Source organism: Pongo abelii, chromosome 21 (assembly GCF_028885655.2).
Source record: "Pongo abelii isolate AG06213 chromosome 21, NHGRI_mPonAbe1-v2.0_pri, whole genome shotgun sequence".
NCBI classification, from domain to species: domain Eukaryota; kingdom Metazoa; phylum Chordata; class Mammalia; order Primates; family Hominidae; genus Pongo; species Pongo abelii.
In genome coordinates, this window is record NC_072006.2 from 33,292,675 (window position 1) to 33,312,797 (window position 20,123).

A 20,123-nucleotide genomic window follows, 5' to 3' on the forward strand; every position below is an offset into this window, starting at 1 on the left:
GGTGGCTGGGGCAGCCCTACAAGGAACTGAGCACCAGCCTGTGCTCAGCAGGGGTTCACCCTTTACGTAGCCACCCCCTACCACCATCTTCCACATTCTGTTCACCCACTTAAGTGTATCCAGAGGAAGCCAGTCCCACGGATTCTCTGAAAGGCAGACTGTCGCCCAGGCTATAACAGCACAGATGCAATCATAGGAATGTGCTCCCAGGAGGCAACCTACTAAGAGGCACTGAAGTGAAACACGGGAAGATGAAGGATCTTGTCTGGTGCTAAGAGTAAAGGTGGGAAACCTGGTTCCAGGCCCCTCTAGCTCTCTCCCTACTCCCCCTCTGGAGACTTCATTTCTTCATCTGCCAAATGAAGGACTTGGGGCCAGCACAGGGGTTCTTAACCTGGACTCCTTCTAACCCCAAGGATGCACAGGTTCTGCAAAGCCCCTGAGGGCTGGGAATTTTAATGTACATGCCAGGCATTTTTTTTTTCTTTTTTTTTTTTGACACAGAGTCTCACTCTGTTGCCCAGGCTGGAGTGCAATGACACAATCTCGGCTCACTGCAACCTCCACCTCCCGGCTTCAAGTGATTCTCCTGCCTCAGCCTCCTGAGTAGCTGGGATTACAGGTGTGTGCCATGATGCCCGGCTAATTTTTGTATTTTTAGTAGAGATGGGGTTTCACCATGTTGGCAACGCTGGTCTTGAACTCCTTACCTCAGGTGATTTGCCAGCCTCGGCCTCCCAAAGTGCTGGGATTACAGGCCTGAGCCACCGCGCCAGGCCCCAGGCATTTTTTTAATGGGAGAATAACACACCATTCAGATTCTGAGAAAGGAACATGGCACAAAGAATACTGAGAAGAGGCCCTTTCTAGGCCCCTTATTTATTAAGGCAAAAACTAACTGGACAGTGGCACATGAGTGCTCTAAACAGGGCATCCCCAGCACAGGTGAGACGTACAACTTGTGTGGCTGGGGCTGAGGGAAATCAGGCCAAAGAGTGTTCGGAGGGAGGCAGACTTCAGCTCAAAGCACCAGAGCCCTTTCTAACAGGGCAACAGTGAGGTCTTCCTCCTCCTTGAAAGTTTCTAGCAGAACCTGAGACCCGCCCATTTTTTTTTTTTTTTTTTGGAGACGGAGTCTTGCTCTGTTGCCCAGGTTGGAGTGCAGTGGCACCATCTCAGCTCACTGCAACCTCCGCCTCCCAAGTTCAAGCGATTCTCCTGCTTCAGCCTCCCCAATAGCTAGGATTACAGGCGTGCACCAAAACGCCCAGCCTGAGACTCCCCTTTAAAGCGGATGAATGTTAACAGGAGGAGACAGGCTCTATGCTGCATCCCTGAAGCTCAATCCACGCCCCACTTATACAAGGAAGAGACAAACACTCTTGCAGCAACAAGTGGCAGGCCCATGTAAGGCCCAGTAAGTCAGCAGGGTATGACTTACTGAGGGAAAGGGTCTGAGCAAAGCTTAAAGCCGAGACAGCATGCTGCTGCAAAGAGATGTCAGCTGTATCTCAAGTGTGCCAGAAAGTCAGGGCAGTGGAGCAAGCAGTTACTGTGAAAGCTCCTAGACATGAAGACTTGCTTAATATTGTTTTAAACAATTTGATTCCTTGGAGTATACTGCCAAAAGTGCTAGTATTAAAAAGTCTGCCAAATGCACACAGAGAAACAGTAGGCAAGACTGCAGATTCTGAGATTTGGAGGTCTCCGTGGTGACCAGCAGGCAGGGCTCCACACTGAGTCATCTTGTCTGCATCTGAGAACCCAGACTCACTTAAACCTCGTCTTTCTGGCCTTGGGAGGTCAAGAGGCAATAGGGCACTGGGATGGTAGTTCCTCTAAGCACTTTAATTAGTACACAGACACTGGGTGAAACCCAACACCAACTAAGGGGAACTATTTGTCTCTAGAAACAGCCCAGGTAATTGGCAGTTAGCCGTGTGGATACCCTAATTCCCCTCCTCAACTTATTAAGTGTGGGACCGAAAATAAAAGCTGCCAACTGCCTCAATTGGTCCCCAGAGACAGGTTCAGCTGTGGCTGCTGTGATTAGCAAAGAAAGAGCCCAAGGGAAAGGCTGAGGTCCTCAGGGGCCCTTGCCAGGAGGAAGATGCTAAGGTGCCATTACTAGCTAAAGGGGAATGGTCACTCTTCCATATGGGGACAGAACAATTTGTGGTTATAAAAAGAAAGATGCCAACAAGGTCGTGCCCACAGAGAGGTCCATATGGACTTTTGGTTACAACAACCAGTTAAAGCCTACCAAGCCAAGGGGAACTCACTGGAGGCACTTGCTAAGGGGTTTGGAGATCTCTTTGGGGGAAAGAATGCTATTACAAATTGTTAGTAAGAAGCAAAGTGAAAACGTATGATTGGCCTATGAGGATTTGGCAAAAACAAACAAAATAGCAGGATGGGGGCAATACACAGAGCTACCATCGTCATCAGGAGCTAGGAACTGCGCCGGACACAGCCTACAGTGAGCAACACTTACTACACTGACCAGACAAGGAAATGGGGGCCCAGAGAAGGTAGATCACTTGCCCAAAGCCGCCCAGCTAGTAAGTAGGAGAGCTGCCGTTTAAACCTAGATTGACCAGTCCAACAGGTTCAACAGCAAGTCTCTTGATGTCTTGACACCAATACAGAAGCAAAGGTTTCTCATCTTCCTATTCAGATGTTACCCTTTCCGCCTTCCCATGCTCTGGAAGGTGCCTGTGCAGTCTCACACTTTCTGGAGACATGTACTGCCGGTGTGGCAACTCATCTTCCCCTCCTGGGGGACTGACAGTTCTCCCCTCATTGTTACTGACTCACCTGCCTAAAATATAGCCTTGCTCACCACCACCCACACCCTTGTCTTTTTTGGCAGGATGAAGTTCATTCTCCTCAGGCTGGCATTCAAGGCTCTTGGCAACTTAGCCCTATTTACCTTTCTACTCTAGCCTCTGTGTGAACCCACCCAGGGACAGGCACTCTCCACAAATTCCAGTATTCTGTCTTTGGACGTGCTATGGCCCCTGCTTCAAATATGCTAATCTGTTCTTCTTTCTTCAAGGTCCATCTTAAGTCACGTGTCCTCTACTTTGCCATCACTTACTTCTTTGGCAAAAGCCAGCTCCCTTCTCTGAGTTCCTGGTGGCCCTGAGACAGTGCGGTGCATATGGACTTGCTCAGATGACCTCTCTTTGGTAGCTCAATGGAGAGCATGAGCACTGGAGCTCTGGCCCTTGAGCTGGCATGAGCTAGCCACATGGCCAGTGGTAAATCACTTCCTTTCTCTGGAGTGGGAGTTGGGGGGACAACAATACTCAGGACGCAGGTGAGGATTTCACAACATTTAAAAAAGAGTGGGGAGTACTGACACTGAGCCTGCATAGGCCTAGGCTAATGTGTGGGTTTTTGTTTTTAAGCAAAAAAATTTAAAAAGTAAAAAAAAATACTTTTTTAAAATAGAAGAAAGTGTGCAGAATAAGGATATGAAGAAAGAAGGGCCAGGCACGGTGGCTCAGGCTTGTAAGCCCAGCGCTTTGGGAGGCTGAGGCAGGAGGACAGCCTGAGCCCAGAAGGTCGAGGCTGCAAGTAAGCCAAGATCGTGCCACTGCACTCCAGCCTGGGTGACAGAGCGCGACCCTGTCTCATGCTTCTGTTTTAGGCTAAATGTTAATGAATCAAGAAGTTTTAAAAACATTTTAAGTTTAGAAAGCAAAAAAATTACAGTAAGCTAAGGTTAATTTATTTTTAAAGAAAGAAATTCTACAATAGTGTACAGTAATGTCCTAGGCCTTCACACTGACTCATTACTCACTCACTGACTCATCCAGAGCAACTTCTAGTCCTGCAAGCTCTATTCATAGTAAGTGCCCTATACAGGTATACCATTTTTAATCTTAAAAAAAACACAAAACTTTAATATAATTTTGTAGAGATGGGGGTCTCCCTCTGTGGCCCAGGCTGGTCTCAAACTCCTGGGCTCAAGTGACCTTCCTGTCTCGGCCTCCCAAAGTGTTGGTAATATAGGCATAAGCCAGCAAGCCCAGCCATTATTTACCTTTTATGCCATATTTTCACTGTACCTTTTCTATGTTTACATGTTTAGATACACAAACACCATTGTGTTACAACCGCCTATAGTAGTATTCAGTACCACAACATGCTGTACAGGTTTGCAGTCTAGGAGCAATAGGCTCTATCTACCATATAGCCTAGGTGTGTAGGAGGCTATACCATCTAGGACTGTGTAAGAACACTCCATGATGTGTGCACAAAGACAAAATTGCTTCACAATGGATTTCTCAGAATATATCCCCATCATTAAGCGACGCATGAGTATATAGTGAATGCAAGATGATCGGCAAGCTCCTAATTCTCAGTAACCATTTGCTGAATTTGTATAAAGACCTAGGTCCCCAGGGGGTTTCAGGGAAGGGGGTCTGGTGAGCAGGCAGATGACGCAACTTCTACCCACGCCCTATATTGTCATTCAAACCACGGTGTGACGGGATGGCCAAAGGAGTGACTCCGAAGCCCCTTCCCCACTGGCTGACCATCCAGATAAGGCTGGAGGGCCGCCCCTCAGCTCCTGGTGCTTGCACTTAGAAACCTGAAGATTACTGAAACCAGGGACTACAGACCTTCTTCCCCCACCTCCCTCCCCTGTATGCCTTTCCCTAACCCAAAATAGAAAGTATTTCCCAATTTACAAATTAAAGTAGTTCTCAAAATCAATTTTACAGCCAGCAATCATGACTCTGATGTTATATAACTAGTAAAAATAAATAAATAAAGAGAGAGCGAGATGCCCACACTGGAGAGCTGCCCCGTGACAGGATCACCAGGCTGCCCATGTGACAAGACCCCGCACAGGTTTTCAGCTCTAAAAAGCAAAACAGTACAAAAACAACAAAACGCCATGTTCTTGAGACACAATTATAGCAGAGTGCAGATGCAAATAAGGACAGAAGAGCAACACATCATAACCTAATGAGAAGCTGATTACCAAGAGAAGAACAAAACACAGCGAGACTCAGCCATGAACGCAGCCCCGAGTCCAAGGGACCATTCAGTGCCTGTGAAGGTGCTCTTTGTTCAGCAGCAAAACTGAGATCCAACAGTCCTCTGAGAAGACCCAGATAAACGGGCGCCACTTACCACAAACACCCACGCAGGAGAGAGTGTACAGTCTCATGTCCGCACGTCCAAGACACATTTATGTATCTCCCTACTCCCCTAAACCCTCTCCTGCTGCAACGTTCACTCCTACATGGCTCTGTTCCCACCACCCAGTCACTCAAGCCACAGATGATGGAGTCAGCTCTGAGCCACTCCTTCCTACCTTCGGAATTCAGGCCATCTGAGAGCCTTTCTGAATCTCCAAAATGCACCTTGAATTCACTCCCACTTCACCATCTCCCCTAACCTGGACAGCTACAGCCTCCTACCTGGGCTCCCTGCTTCCACACCTGCCTCTCTCCAGTTCTACTGGCCACAGAGCAGCCGGTGACCTCCTCCTGGCCTCCCACGCCTTGACCACTGCACTCCAGCCAGCTCCCTCCTCCTCTGCTTGGCAGAGGCCTCATCCTTCAGGTCTCGGCTTCAATGCCACCTCCTCAGAGAGCCTTTCTCTGACCGCCTTGGGCAGGTCCTCATTTTCTGCTATTTTCTTCATTTACACACAACTGAAACTGTACCTATGGTACTCTCGTATGACATGTCTCTCAAACTCAGTGCCTCAAGGGTGAGGACCATGTCTGCTTTTTTCACCCATGTGTTATTAATAGAGGCACCCACCACAGTGCCAAACACACAGTTGATCAAAAAATTAACGGGCCCCCTCGGGCACCCAGGTTTTCCTTTTTATTGGTGGGGGAGGGGGAAGCACATGAGCCTGCACACATTCCGAGATGCTAATTCTTGCTCTGCCACCAGCGTGCCCGAGAACTGGCATGAAAGGGCAGCAGGACCCAACGCCTGTGTGGTACCTGCTGCATGCCTGGTAGGCCTATGCCAGCTTTTCATTTACGTTCTCTGTAATCCCCACGGCAATCCCTCCAGGTGTCAGCAACGCCCCTTTACGAAGGCGGACTCGGAGGCTCAGAGAGATGCCCAGGGTTTACATGGACTGAGGATGGGAATTCTCCTCATTTCCACGGCCCAAACCTGGCTCACAGCGGGTGCTCAATACATGTCTGTGGAACAGAAAAACGAAGTTTGCTAGTCACGATTCAAAGTCATGTTTAAGATTCCACTTAGAGGCCTGGTGCAGTGGCTCAAGCCTGTAATCCCAGCACTTTGGGAGGCCAAGGCGGGTGGATCATGAGGTCAGGAGATTGAGACCATCCTGGCCAACATGGTGAAACCCTGTCTCTAACAAAAATATGAAAATTAGCTGGGCGTGGTGGCATGCACCTACAATCCCAGCTACTCTGGAGGCTGAGGCAGGAGAATCGCGTGAAGCCAGTGAGCCGAGATTGTGTCATTGCACTCCAGCCTGGAAACAGAGCTAGACTCCACCTCAAAAAAAAAAAAAAAAAAAAAACCCACAAAGATTCCACTTAGAGACCTAAGTTCCACCTGTGCCTCGGGGGGGCTTCCCTGTTTCCTATGCCCTGTTGCTTCTCAATTTCTCCTTCCTCTAGGGATGATCTCCCTACCATTCAGACTTCACAGGAATCCTGTGGTTGCCCTGACAGTACTCCCCTGAGATCACCTTGAGACATTCATCATTATTATGGCTCAGAAGTCCACTTCCCCAGGGAAGCCCACAGAGAAGTTTAATTGTTTCCTCCTACTCCCAGGAGCAAGAGGCCACAGGGCTTCACCCCATCCTAAAGACAAATGCACTGAGAGACAGCCTGAGCGGGAGTCAGTTGTCCCAGGGTCCCAGAACCACATCCACCACGGAACTAGGAACACGCCAGGACAGAAGGAACGGGGGGAAGGGAAAACAGTGGTCCTTCAGGTACCTTGGTTCTCTGGAGGAGTGACTTGTCCAAGTCACAGTGCTAGGTAATTATACAATTACTTATGGAATCACAGAAGCCAGGACCTTACAGGCTCTCCCGATTCTCACACCTAGGTCCAAGCTTTTTGAAGGTAAAAGGGTAAAAGGTGAGGGCAATGGTCTGCACGTTTAAAAGATGGCAGGGTGGCTGATTGCACATTTACCCTCTTTTGCCAGAGCAGTTCTGAAGCTTTTGTGTTCATCAGCCATCACCTGGAGAGGTGATACAATACCACTCCCCAGTTTCCAACTCAGTAGGTTTGAGGTGCAGCCAGAAATATGCGTTTCTAACAAGTTCCCAGGTGATGCTGCTGGTCTGGAAACCACATCCTGAGAACCACTGGTGCTAGGGTTTCTCACTGACACTGTGTGTTGGGGGGTGGGATCAAGTGAGGAGGAGCGGAGAGGAGACAAGGGGTTGAAGGTATCTTCACCAACACTCCTTACTCATGACATCCTCTGTTCCTGCTGCAGATAAAATAAAAGCAATCTTTTAACCATGGTTAAAACTTCACCCAGGTTCATATAATTAGGTTGAAGACTCACATCTGGGTCTCTCTATGGCAATGATCCCAACTCAGTTCTAAGAGCAGAAGCAAGTCTGGCATTATCACGACAGCTGTTGTCCTGCTTACAGGACTCCAGAGCAGCAGGAAGGAGCTATGTGCTCTCTGAAGGCTTTTCCTGCTATACCTGTTGGTACCCTGGCCCTAAGATGCTCAGGTCAGAAAAGGGAGGAGGACCTCTGGACCATGTCAGTGGTGACATCTGGATTTCAGTTTAGGCACTTGGCCTAAACTCCAAAATATTTTTAAAAGTTAAAGTTAGCCTGTTTGTCTGGGGTGTGGTATAATCACTTATTTCTGCTGTTCTATGCAAACCAAGGGTTTCTTCCAAATATCGTCAGATCCAAGATGCAATCTGGTTACTAACAACAGTCTTTACTTGTGACTTCCAGTTCTCTTTATGTCTGGTACAAGGCCGGGCTGTGCTGGTAATGCCCATACAACCTGCCAAGATCTGACAACACTATACTCCCAACTCCATGCCTTAGATTTGCCCTAGGCTTGCCCAGCTTTCTGAGAGGGCATGTCTTAAGCACATTCAAAAAAAGTAGAAAAGAAAAAACAAAGGGGTGCTGTACATGGTGAAGGGCTTTCTTTCCCCACAAAGATGGAAGTAAACGCAGAATGAGTCAACTGGTTCACATCATCTTTGTGATTTTCCCATTAAAATAGATAATCAATACTAAAACCCAACACGATATAACAAAGCCAACCTGCCTCCCATTACAGCTACACTACCATGCCTCTGAGTTCAGGGGAAAAAAAAATAAAGGTGACCATCCATAAGGCGACTTCCCCAAGCCCCATGTCAAGATGCTTTTTGCAGCCTGGGAAAATGGAAGCATTTTCATCTTCCTCACTATGGCCTATGGAGTGCCTGGGTGGCCCTAATCCATTCCTCCCATGTCCCTAGACATCACTTTCTTTAATAAAGAAACAAAATATAGAGTTCTGACCTGTGTACGATGCAGGCTGAGTTATAGCTTTCCCCTGGCACCTCTAACTGAAAGTGAAATTTCTTTAAAGTTGGGAAATTCATTGCAGTGTTTTATGGTATTGATTTATTTTAAACTTGGTTGGCAGTTTTAAGGCCTGCCATGCCTCTGAATCCTAGAAACGCTGGAGGAGATCTCCATTTCCTCTGATTTTGTAATATCACAGCGGACTCACTAGTGGAAATGAGAAAAGGGGCTGGGAGCACGAATGCGGCTGCCCTAATCAAGACAGAGCCTTGGGCACTCTCCCTAGGTCCTGGGTCCACAGTGTATCTCCAGTTGGGAATTTCACTACCTGAACAGGAGTACCCTTTCCTCCTGTAGCTGAGAATACTGTCATCAAACCAAACCTGAGTATGTACCCTGAGATGTGGCCCCTGTGCATCTCACTTGGCTTACAAGGTACCCCTAAAACCTACCTTCAAGAACCAGCCTGGAATACCACCTCCTCCACTCTTTCCTGTCTTCCTGTATCTCCACTGAGCCATCTATAACCCATTACAACCAAGTGTCCATATCTCATCTGCATTATTAAACTAAGTTCCTAGGAGACCATATTGGGGTTTAAACAATCAATGCCTCCACTGGGCAAGTGCCTACCATATGCCAGAAGTGCTCTTGCCCACCAAATCTGACTTGGCTCCAGAATCTTTCGACACAGGGCTATGGGCAGCCACATCAATCGGAGTAAGCATGAGCGATGGAATCCCTTGCTTAAGTCAGGATTCAATGAGTGAGCTGGAAGATTTGTCAGAAAGACACAGAGCAACCGCTGCCATTCTGCTGGGTCTTCATCAACTTTAAATCCCTGGGTTCACTCAGAACGGGCTTCTGCCAGGGCATCAGGACCACAGACATGTACGATGCCTTTGGCTCTTATTGGAGCCCTTTCCTTGTAGCTGGTGCCAGATGCTGGCCTAATGACAGCATTCCCTCAGTGCCGGGTGCTTTCCCAGCTGCCAGTGGGTGAAGGTGTGCTTTGGATCTCCTACTTTCCAACCTTTTGGCAATTTTGACCCGGCTGCATACGTGGCTCCTGCCTTCTCTGCTGCCAGACCTTGGTTATATGGGCACTATCCCAGCCTTGCCTCCTCTGCCAATGTTTGGGGCAGTCATTGTAACACAGGAGGAATCCACATGCAGGCTGACCTCACCTGAAGGGATGGCTGGTGACTCTGCCACAGTGTGCCTGTGCTGAAACCAGTGTCAGACTGTGAAGGACACCCACGGCAGCCCTGGGTGCTTTACTGTATGGTGCTATTGGAGGGGAACCCACCATCTGCCTCAGAATAGAAATTCATTAAAAGTGGCTTTAAGAGGCTGTAGAATGCAGAATGGAGCAGTAGAATTTCCAGACAGATACACCTTGTCTCAAATCCTGGCTCTCAAAACCTTAGGAAAGTGATTTTCTGCTTCCTTATCTGCAGAAAAGAGGGCACATAACAGAATAGCTAAGCAGATGATGTATGATAATGATACATGTAAAGTGCTTAATTCAGGGCTCGGAATAAAAAGGCAGGGTCTCTGCCCTGTACAAGTCAACGGGTCCCTCAAAGCAGGTTTTGATAACCAGTAGCTGTTGATGGGAGTGTCTTTGCGTCCCTGGGGTAAGAGGAAATGGGAGTTGGAAGCACCCCTGAACCATCAGGCAGCTTTGCTCACAGCTGGATGATTACAAGAACCACTTTGATTTGCCCAAAGGGATGCTATCTAGGTTAGGTGGAGCCAAGGATGCCACGGAGGAAGAACACGTGAGCAGCAACTGGGCCTTGACGTCAACAGCCCCGGGCCAGGCCTGTCCCCTCATGGATGCTTTCATGTCCTGCAGAGCTGCAAGGGACAGATTATCCCTGGGGGGCCATCAGCCCCATTACATAACTGACAGCTCAGCTTCCTGCTGTTGATGCGGCAGAAACAATCAAGAGATGGCAACAGCAGGTCACTGGGGAGCTTGTGGGGACTTACAAAAAAAAATAAAATACCAGCCTTCCCCACCTGGGGAGGAAAACTCCTCAGAAAACACCAGCAGAGAGATGAGGCCCCAAGGGACATGTCTCTTTGTATACAGGTATCTAGCGCCACTAGGGTCTTCACAGTTGAAGACTGAGCTTCAATTTCCTGAGAGAAAAGAGAACCAAACACTCTGACTCTTCACTCATAACCCCCACCTCTTGTGAAGCTGTTTAGTGCTAGTGAGATGGGTTGTGGCAAAGCTGTGACCCCTACTATATGGGCAGGGACTCAAGAACCTCAAGGGTTCTGGATCTGCCTGGATTAAAGAATTGATCATCATCAAGAGACACCACCTCGACCCCATGATCTCTCTGCTCTTAATAACACCTCCATTCTTACCCACTTCAGGGTACAGCTTAGCGTTTCCCTTTTCCCATCCTCCCTTTGGGAAATTCAAGGCTCCACCAAAGACTAAGTAGGGATCAGCTTCTGGGGTACAAAACCAAACCACTGACTTCGACCCCTTGGCAGTTACACCTTCCCATGAAGGAAGAACCTTCCTTGCTTCTACTTTCCTTTGGGCTACCTGGCTGCTTATCACCATATTCTGGACCTTTTCAGAGTAGGAGAGGAACCATCTCCTCTTGAAGCCTACTAAGTGTTCCATACCATGCATCTCATAATGCTCTGGGCTTGGTGGGCAGGAAATTCTATCTACTTTGATGCTCAGTTATTTGTTGAATTCAATTAGGAAAACATTTTAAATTTAAAGATGACTCAATGAGGCAATACACCAAACTGGTTAAAGCCATGGACTGAGTCCTGGGTTCAAGGCTAGGCTTTACCCCTTCTTAGCTCTGACCTTCAGGAATTTACTTGAAAATAAGTAAATGAATTATTAGTCATAAAGCACTCAGCCCAGGGACGACCATGAATCATTGCCGTTTTGGTCATCTTTGGTGCCGCTGCCCTTCTTCACAGCCTAACCCCTCAGGCTGCCACACTCCTCAGCCAGGCACCAGGTACAGGCAAGGGAGGGCAGTCCTGTAACGCAGGAGCTAGTTCCTGGCCATCCTGAGAGGTGGGCCAGGAAGTCATAGAGTGGACCTATCTAGTACTGGGGGTCCCAACTTCTCACCTAAAACCATTTAAAAATTTACCCTAGAGACTGTTTTGAATACTTTGCTGTTTAAAACAAACCATGTTAATTAAGCATTTCTTTTCCATTTTTTAGTATCACTGCTGATTAACTTCATAGCTATAGTGTAATAACACAGTTTGCGTGTAATCCTAGCCCAAAGCAAAAAATTGGTCATTGGGCTTTTATGGCTTCAACAGGCAAATATACTCTTGCCTGTCAGATAAGCTGAAAGAGCTTGTGAATTCCTGTCTTTGATTAGGGTTGTACTAGGGTTAGATCTTGTAAAACAGAAGTAAAATCTGAAGCGCAGGTCAAGGGGCCAATGCAGGTCACCCAGTATGTTAGCCGAGAGCCACATCTTTGGACCCCAGGCCAGGGATAAATGTATCATCTATTACTTCAACAGAAATTAGGCCTGATTTCCTTCTCTGATGTTAGGCAGCTACCGAGATCTCATGTGGAACTAGAAATACTTTCTGTGACCCCTCAGGTCACACCAACATCTGATTTCCTTCAGCAGGCCTTAGCTGCCCACTCCAAAAAGACGTCATTCGAGGGCTTTGGCTTCAAAAGGCCCTAGTAACGGAGGTTTGTATATCAGACAGCAGACTTGGCCATGAATGCAGATTCCCTCATCCCACAACACTCTCCCTGGTAACACGTGGGCGGAGGCACCTGGAACATCAGTTTGGCTGGCTTCCTGCTTGGGATAAAAGGCTGTGGCTAGCTGGTAGGAACCATTAGGAATTATTAAATATCTTTCAAAAGTGACAAATAAGAAAGAGATCAGACCCATCATTGAATGGTCTTTAAAAATAGATATACTTTTCTGGAACAAGTGATTGGACAGCGTGAGCCTTGACTACAGCTTTGTTTCAAAAGAAAAGCTATTTGGCAATCCACAAAAGTGAGGCTACCAAAGACCACTGTCTTAGAGGGAAATGGAAGCCAATACTTCTACCTAGGCCAAAGTATGGATCTAAACAATGCTACTGTATTACAATTAATTTAGACTGTTTACATAGGGCACTTTCACAACCTCTTGTGATTCCCCCAACAACCTCAATAAGATATATAGGATCAACTCCATTTTATAGATAATAAAACTGAGGCCCTGGTAAGTGGAATAATTTGCCTAAGGCCACACAGTCAGGAAAACGCAGAAATGAGACTCCATCCCTGCACTGTTACTAGACACCACTTCTTTCAGGGGAATCCCAGGTTTCCAACCCAAAATGCATTTCCTTTTATTTTTGCAAAAAACTAAAACTAGTTAGTCCCGACTTATATGCGACTCTGAAATCTACAATCCTAAAACACTGAGGTGTTTTTTCATCTTGGTGGTATAGGGGTCAAGTGTGTTTACTTATGCAACTAGAGTTTTTTTGTTGTTTTTTTTTGAGACAGGGTCCCTCTCTGGCGCCCAGGCTGGAGTGCAGTGGTGCGATCTTGGCTCACTGCAACCTCTGCCTCCCTGGTTCAAGCAATTCTCCTGCCTCAGTCTCCCAAGTACTGGGCCTATGGCATGTGCCACCACACCTGGCTAATTTTTGTATTTTTAGTAGAGACCAGGTTTCACCGTGTTGCCCAGGCTGGTCTCAAACTCGTGAGCTCAAACGATCTGCCCCTACTCAGCTTCCCAAAGTGCTGGGATTACAAGGCATGAGCTACCACGCCCAGCCTATTTTAATTTTTAATAGTACAAACATCCACAGATATAACCCAAAACAAAAGCTCTTTGGAGTCCGTAAATTCAAAAATGTAAAGAGGCTTTCAGACCAAATACTTTGAGAACTACTGGTCTATTCTTTCACTGTCTCCAATTCCTCTCCTCTTCCCCTCTCAAAACCACCCTAGTTACAGGTTTCCCCATTACTCCACCAAAATTGTTCATGAGTACTGATGCTTTCCCATTTACTAAATCCAATGGCCAATTCCTCTCAATCAACTAGCAGATGATGCCACAGCTGGCTCCCTCCTCCTCTTGATGTCTCTTCCCCTCTCTCTGGCTCCTTTCTTTCTTCCCACCCTCAATGTTGCACCACCTGGAGCTCAGTCCTCTGACCTCCTCTTGTCTATACCCACTCCAGTACCGTGGCAAATCTCTAAATTTGTATCTCTAGGCTGGACCCCTCCCTTGAACTCCAGACTCATCCAACTGCCTACTCTACATCCGTAGTTGGATTCTAAATAGGCATGCCAAACTTCCAGATAACTAAAACCTAACTTTCTCCTGCCAACCCTATTCCCCCAATGTCTTCCCCATCTTATTTAATGGCAGCTCTATTCTTCCCATCACTTAGGCTGACACCTTGAAGTGATGATTAATTCCTTTCTCTCACACCTCACATATGATCCAGCCAGAAATCCTGCTGGCTCTGACTTCAAAAAAATACCCAAAATCCAATAATCACTTCTCTGTTCCATTGTTTCAAGCCATCATCATCTCTCACCTGGATTACCGCAACAGCCTCCCATCTTATCCCGTTATTTCAAGATGCAAAGTCATCCTTTCAAAAGAGCAGATATCACACAGCTGAAAACATCCCCATGGCTTTCCATCTCATCCAAAAACACAAGCCAAAATCTTTACAGAGGCTTACGAGGCCTACTTGGCTCCTAGTTATCTATCTCTTCCTATACACTCCTTGCTCACTCTAGCCAACTTTCAGGACCTTCACAGTGGCCATTACCTCTGTCTGAGATGCTCTTTCCCCAGAAATCCTTGGGATTCAATCCCTCGACTCCTTCTAACATTCGCTCAAAGGTCACCATCTCTGGGAGACCCACTCTGATATCTTCCATTTAAAAGTACAACCCCACCCCTCCCCACTGCCCAAGCTTCAGATCTCCCCTACCCTGCTCTACTCTTCCCACCCTACCCTCTCACCGCACCCAGCACCGAGCACTTTCTTGTATATTACCTATGGGTACTGTCTTCCCAACAGAACGAACGTTAAGCTCTACACTGCAAAAACTTGTCTGTTTTGTTCACTGATGTATTATCTGTGTCTAAAATGGTACTTGGAAAGAGTTTCCAAAGAACATGTTGAATGAATAAATGAAATTAGCTTGTCCATCTACAAAACTTGGCAGGGGAAAGGGAGGTCGGACTCAATGTTCTTCCCAACTCAAGCCTCAGATTCTCTGACCAGCCAGATACGGCTCATCTACAGAAGCTGATTTGAAGCTTCTGGCAACACAGGGTTTGGCTCTGGTCACAGACCTGGGCCCAGGCCCACAATTCTAAGTGCCCACCTAAGACAGAGGAGGATAGGCTATGGTCAAATTGGCACCACTAGTACTGTAAAGATTAGCTGTAAAAGCCACAAAATGAATTAACAAAACAGCCTGGGACACTCACCAGTAACCATATTCCTAATCTTTTCCCCTCTTCTCAAGGTCGCCTATTTCTCCTACATGAAGGAATCACTCCAATTTAGCCAAAACTGCCCTGCAAAACAGCACAAATCTCAAGTGTGGATATCCAAATGGAAGCCCTGATCTCAATTAGTTATGACAACCCCATAATCGTAACCTAAATTCAGGTCCCTCTTCCAATGACAACCTTCCTATGCCAGAGCAAATCTGAATTTTAAGAGGTCTTTCAAAAGTAGAAAGCATGAGATGGAAATGGGAAGTGACAGCACAAAATACATTTAAAACACTGTCTAGCCAACCCTTTTGGTTTCTAATATAGCACTACCCTAAACCTAGCTTTGGGGAGTGCTGTTCTCCTACCCACGGGTGGTAGGACCAATTGGTCCAGCACCTGGAATACATGTTTGTGGAATGAAAGAATTAAACCTAAGTGACTCACTCCAGAAATACATTCACTGAGAACACTACACATGAAACCACGCTCAACTTGGTATGAGCCAACCCCACCTAGAAACCAGAGGATAATGAAGGGAAAGGGAGGGAACCCACCCAAGTGATGGAAAGCTCCATGCCTTATGGCTCCTGAGGCTCCTTGTGACCACCAGGAGGATCAGCACTAGCTCCATCACCTCATCAAGACTTCAGCACAATGTAACAGCAGCTTACTTCTAGCTCACCATATTAAGGGAAAAGGGAGTGGGGGATGCTTGAATAAGATATAACCGTCCTTAACTTAGTAGGATCTGGGGTAAATTACTTAATCCCTTGCAGGGTTGTAAAGGCGAAACAAAATGGTTCATGTGAAACTACCTAGCATATATGTTGGTCAATTTTTCATCTTATTTCTCTTACACACACACATCAAACTTCAGTCCAACTAAACTATTCTGCTGTTCCTATAAATACCTTTGGGTTTTCCAGTTCAATTTCTGTCTACACTGTTCCCGTCCTCTCTAATTTCCACGTCTACTTCCTCATTAACCCAAATTGGTCTGGTCTCTCAAACGTGCCAGGCTCCCTCTGGTTTCAGGTCCTTCGCAGAGGTTGGTCTGTCTATCTGGGATGCTCCCTCACCCCCAATTCCCTCCTCTTGACTCTCTGCATCAACACCCGAAAGGTCAATTTCCCTGAATACCTCTTCTCCTTAAACACCTATAAAACAATTATGATTTGAAGAATTAGACCTAGTGACTCATTACAAAAATACCTTCACTGAAACTACACATGAAACCAAGTTCAACTTGGAGTTTCTCTCCCTAATTAAGATGCAGAATTCATGAAGATGGGGAAAGTCTCTGATTTGGCTTATCATGTCACCCCAGAGCCTAGCACATACAGTCATGGGTCACTTAACAATGGGCTGCTTAACGATTTCTGAGAAATGAGTCCTTAGGCGATTGTTGTGTAATGTCAAGAGTGTACTTACACAAACCTAGACGGTGTAGCCTACTACACACCTAGATGACACGTATGGCCTATCATTCCTGGACTTCAATTCTGTACAGCATGTTACTGTACTGAATACTATAGGCAGTTGTAACACAATAGTAAATTTTTGTGTATCTAAACACAGAAAAGGTAACACACTGCACCATAATATGCACTATAACATTACAACAGCTACATCACTAGGTAATAGGAATTTTTCAGTTTCATTATAATCTCATGGGACCACCGTCATATAGGCCATTCCTTTTTGACCAAAACGTTGTTCATGCGGAGCATGACTGTACTTGACAAAGGAAAGCTCACAATAAATTTTTTTTTTTTTTTTTTTGAGACGGAGTCTCACTCTGTCACCCAGGCTGGAGTGCAGTGGCACGATCTCGGCTCACTGCAAGCTCCGCCTCCCGGGTTCACACCATTCTCCTGCCTCAGCCTCCCGAGTAGCTGGGACTACAGGTGCCCACCAGCACGCCTGGCTAATTTTTTGTATTTTTAGTAGAGATGGGGTTTCACTGTGTTAGCCAGGATGGTCTTGATCTCCTGACCTCGTGATCCACCACCTTGGAATAAATTTTTTAAATAAGCAAAGACTTCTACATAAATATTCACTAATACATTCTTTATAGTATCTAAAATGGGAAAAATCTGTTTTCTAAAGTAGGAGAATGGTTAAATTATGGTACATATAATGGGAATGTCATATAGTCCCTGAAAAGCCATACTTCTAAAGTATGACATGGAGGAATGCTCAGATTAGTAATGAGTAAAAAGAAAAAGACCTTGACCAACTAGGGCAAGATCTAAACTATGTGGAACTGGACGTGTGAGTAGGTGGGATACAATTAGAGATAGTGTTTATTCTCTGAAAACCTGTCTACCTCTTATGCACATTTTCTACAGTGAGCATTTATAATGATGAGAAAGAGCGTTTCTAAAAAAAGGGAGACTCAGCTTAAACGCAACCTCCTCTCAGAAGACTTCTCTAGACTTTCCAACGTGTACTCAGATAATTGCACATTTCTCCCATCAAGATATGGGGGGGATCTTTGAAAAGAAGCACTTCGTTTTCTTCAACTTTGTATTCCCCCCCCAAGTTCACAGGGCCTATGCCAGGGTCCAGAATGAAGAACCCAGTCCAAGAAGCGGGCATACAGAAAAAAAAGGGAGGCTGGGCATGGTGGCTCACGCCTGTAATCCCAGCACTTTGGGAGGCTGAGACCGGCAGATCGCTTGAGGTCAGAAGTTTGAGACCAGCCTAGCCAACATGGTGAAACTCTGTCTCTACTAAAAATACAAAAATTAGCCGGGCATGATGGTGGGTGCCTGTAATCCCAGCTACCCAGGTGGCTGAGGCACGAGAATCGCTTGAACTCAGGAGGCGGAGGTTGCAGTGAGCCGAGATCCTGCCACTGCACCCGCTGCACTCCAGCCTGACCAACAGAGTGAGACCCTGTCTCAAAACAAAAAACAAAAAACAACAAACAACAACAGAGAGCACTCACCTAGTTTAAAATCACCCAAAATGCTTAGCCCTGAATTTTAAGCAGCACATGTGACCTGGTCCATTCTGGTTTCAAGTTCAAAGGCATCAGGCCGGTCCTGTGGGTTAGCAGCTAACATATCTTTCAAGAGCTGCTTGATCCCCTCAGACATGGAAGTCCTGCGTTTTTGGGGGATGTGCAACTCCATCTTTGGGTTTTCTAGCAGCGCCTCACCAACAGGGACGATCTCAGTCCCCTGTTTAATGTAGGTCCCCAGGAGCTCCTTCTTGGTCTCAGAGTCAATAAAAGTGATTCTTTCTATCATTGCCCAGATGATAATGCCCAGGGCAAAGATGTCCGCCTTGGCTGTGTAGTGTCCCTCCCAGACTTCAGGAGCCATGTAGAAGTCCGAGCCGCAGGCTGAGGACAGCCAGTACTTATTCACATTCACATTTTTGTTGTCTTGATTGCCCTCTTTGCCTCGGGGTGCCAGCCCAGCACAGACCTTGCTTAGTCCAAAGTCGGCCACTTTGAGGATGGGGGTGCCAGACCGCTCTGTGATGAGGATGTTGTCTGGCTTCAGGTCCCTGTGCACAATATGGTTTTTGTGCAGGAAGGCAATGGCGCTCGTGAGCTGTAGCATGAAACTTTTGTTGGTGGCTGGGTCTGGCCTCCGGGACAGGACATACTGATTCAGGTCTCCACCTTCACAGAACTCCATGACAAACCAGAGATAGCAGGGCTCCTCAGCATAACCCAGGATCCTTTCTCCTAAATCAAAGAAGACAGGAAGGAGCTTGAGTGAGATGGACACAGTCACACTTCTTTTGAACTAAAGGATGCAGTGTACTCAAGACTGACATTGGTGACAAACAACTGCTCCAGTTGGAGCAGTGCCAGTGCACAACTGGCACTGAGTCCCTTTCTAAGGTATGACACAGGCACCAGGGACTGGTGTCAGGCACCTGGGTTTGGAATGAGGCCCAGGTGGAAATTCAGGTTTACTGCTGTCTGGTTGACTGCAAAGCCTTTTTGTTTCATTATACTGTCTCCAAAGAGGCAGTGCCATACCACCCATACCTCCCAAGGCTGCTGGGCAGATGGGAAAAGGGAAAGCATGCAAGAAGGCTGTCACGGGTCTATTGCTTCTAATATCGTTACTCCATGCTGAGCAAATGACCTTCCCTCTCTTTTTTCCTGACTTGTAGAAGGATTCTTGTTAATATACCTAGAATGGCACTACAATTTCCTTTATTTCAGAGGCACACTCCTACAATTTCCTTGGTTTATTTCAGAGGCACACTCCGATCCATCAATATTTTCTGCAAGCCCACCATATGCCTAGCACAAGTTAGGTACGTAACACGCCTCCATCTCTATGAGGCTTAGTTTCAAGGAGATGACAGGTATCCACAGCAGCAACCATCAAAAGCTGTACATCTCCATCAGGGTCAACTCCTACAAACAGTGAAGCGGGGGCAGGAGCCACCAGATCTGAATGTACACCTCCATCAGGGTCAACTCATATGAACAGTGAAGGGGGGGGCAGGAGCCGCCAGATCTGAAGGTGTCAGAGAGGGCAGGACTGAACTTACCCTGTAAAAGGCAGGCAGTAGATCAGTGGGGGAGTAGGAAGGTAATTCTAGGCTGAAAGATGGAATGGATGATGGAACGCAGGGACAAAAAGACCAGAAAGGTATAAATTGGAAGTCTGGTGGGAACAGTGGAGTCTAAAGTCGATGTACAAGACAGATATAAATTGTGTGGGCTTGAAACTCTAGGAAAGCTGGTGACCAACCTCTCCAAGCAAATCTCAATGTTCTTTATAAAGCAATTGACTGTCCAGTGAATCTTTATGTGGATGTTATCTGATGACTACAACTGCTCCCAAAGCTAAGTCTAAGAAGGCAGATGTTTTATCTCACTGATGAGGAGAGGCTGGGCCTGCAAATGTGCTAGCTTGTTCTGGGTGGTCACAAGGTCATTTGTAACTGAGCCAGGACCTGAAGAGAAGTCCTCTCTCTGGCCCCAGTATGGAATATGCATCCTACCAAAAATGACTGCACTTCCTCAGACAGCTTCTGGCAGAGGGTTCCTTTTACTAGTCATTTACTCTATTATAAAGAAAACCAGTGATCTGGGTGAGACTCTGCTAAC

The 20,123-nt window shown here is 46.7% G+C and overlaps 1 protein-coding gene across 1 annotated transcript in view; it reads right to left on the reverse strand.

Annotated features, from left to right (window-relative positions):
* The window catches only part of STK35 (serine/threonine kinase 35), a 47,123-nt gene that overhangs the window by 13,222 nt on the left and 13,778 nt on the right, over positions 1 to 20,123 (reverse strand). The window contains exon 3 of the mRNA XM_002830120.4: positions 17,988 to 18,737. Coding sequence (XP_002830166.3) covers positions 18,025 to 18,737 — 713 coding nt within the window. The 3' untranslated portion in view covers positions 17,988 to 18,024. The remainder of the gene's footprint in view (positions 1 to 17,987; positions 18,738 to 20,123) is intronic.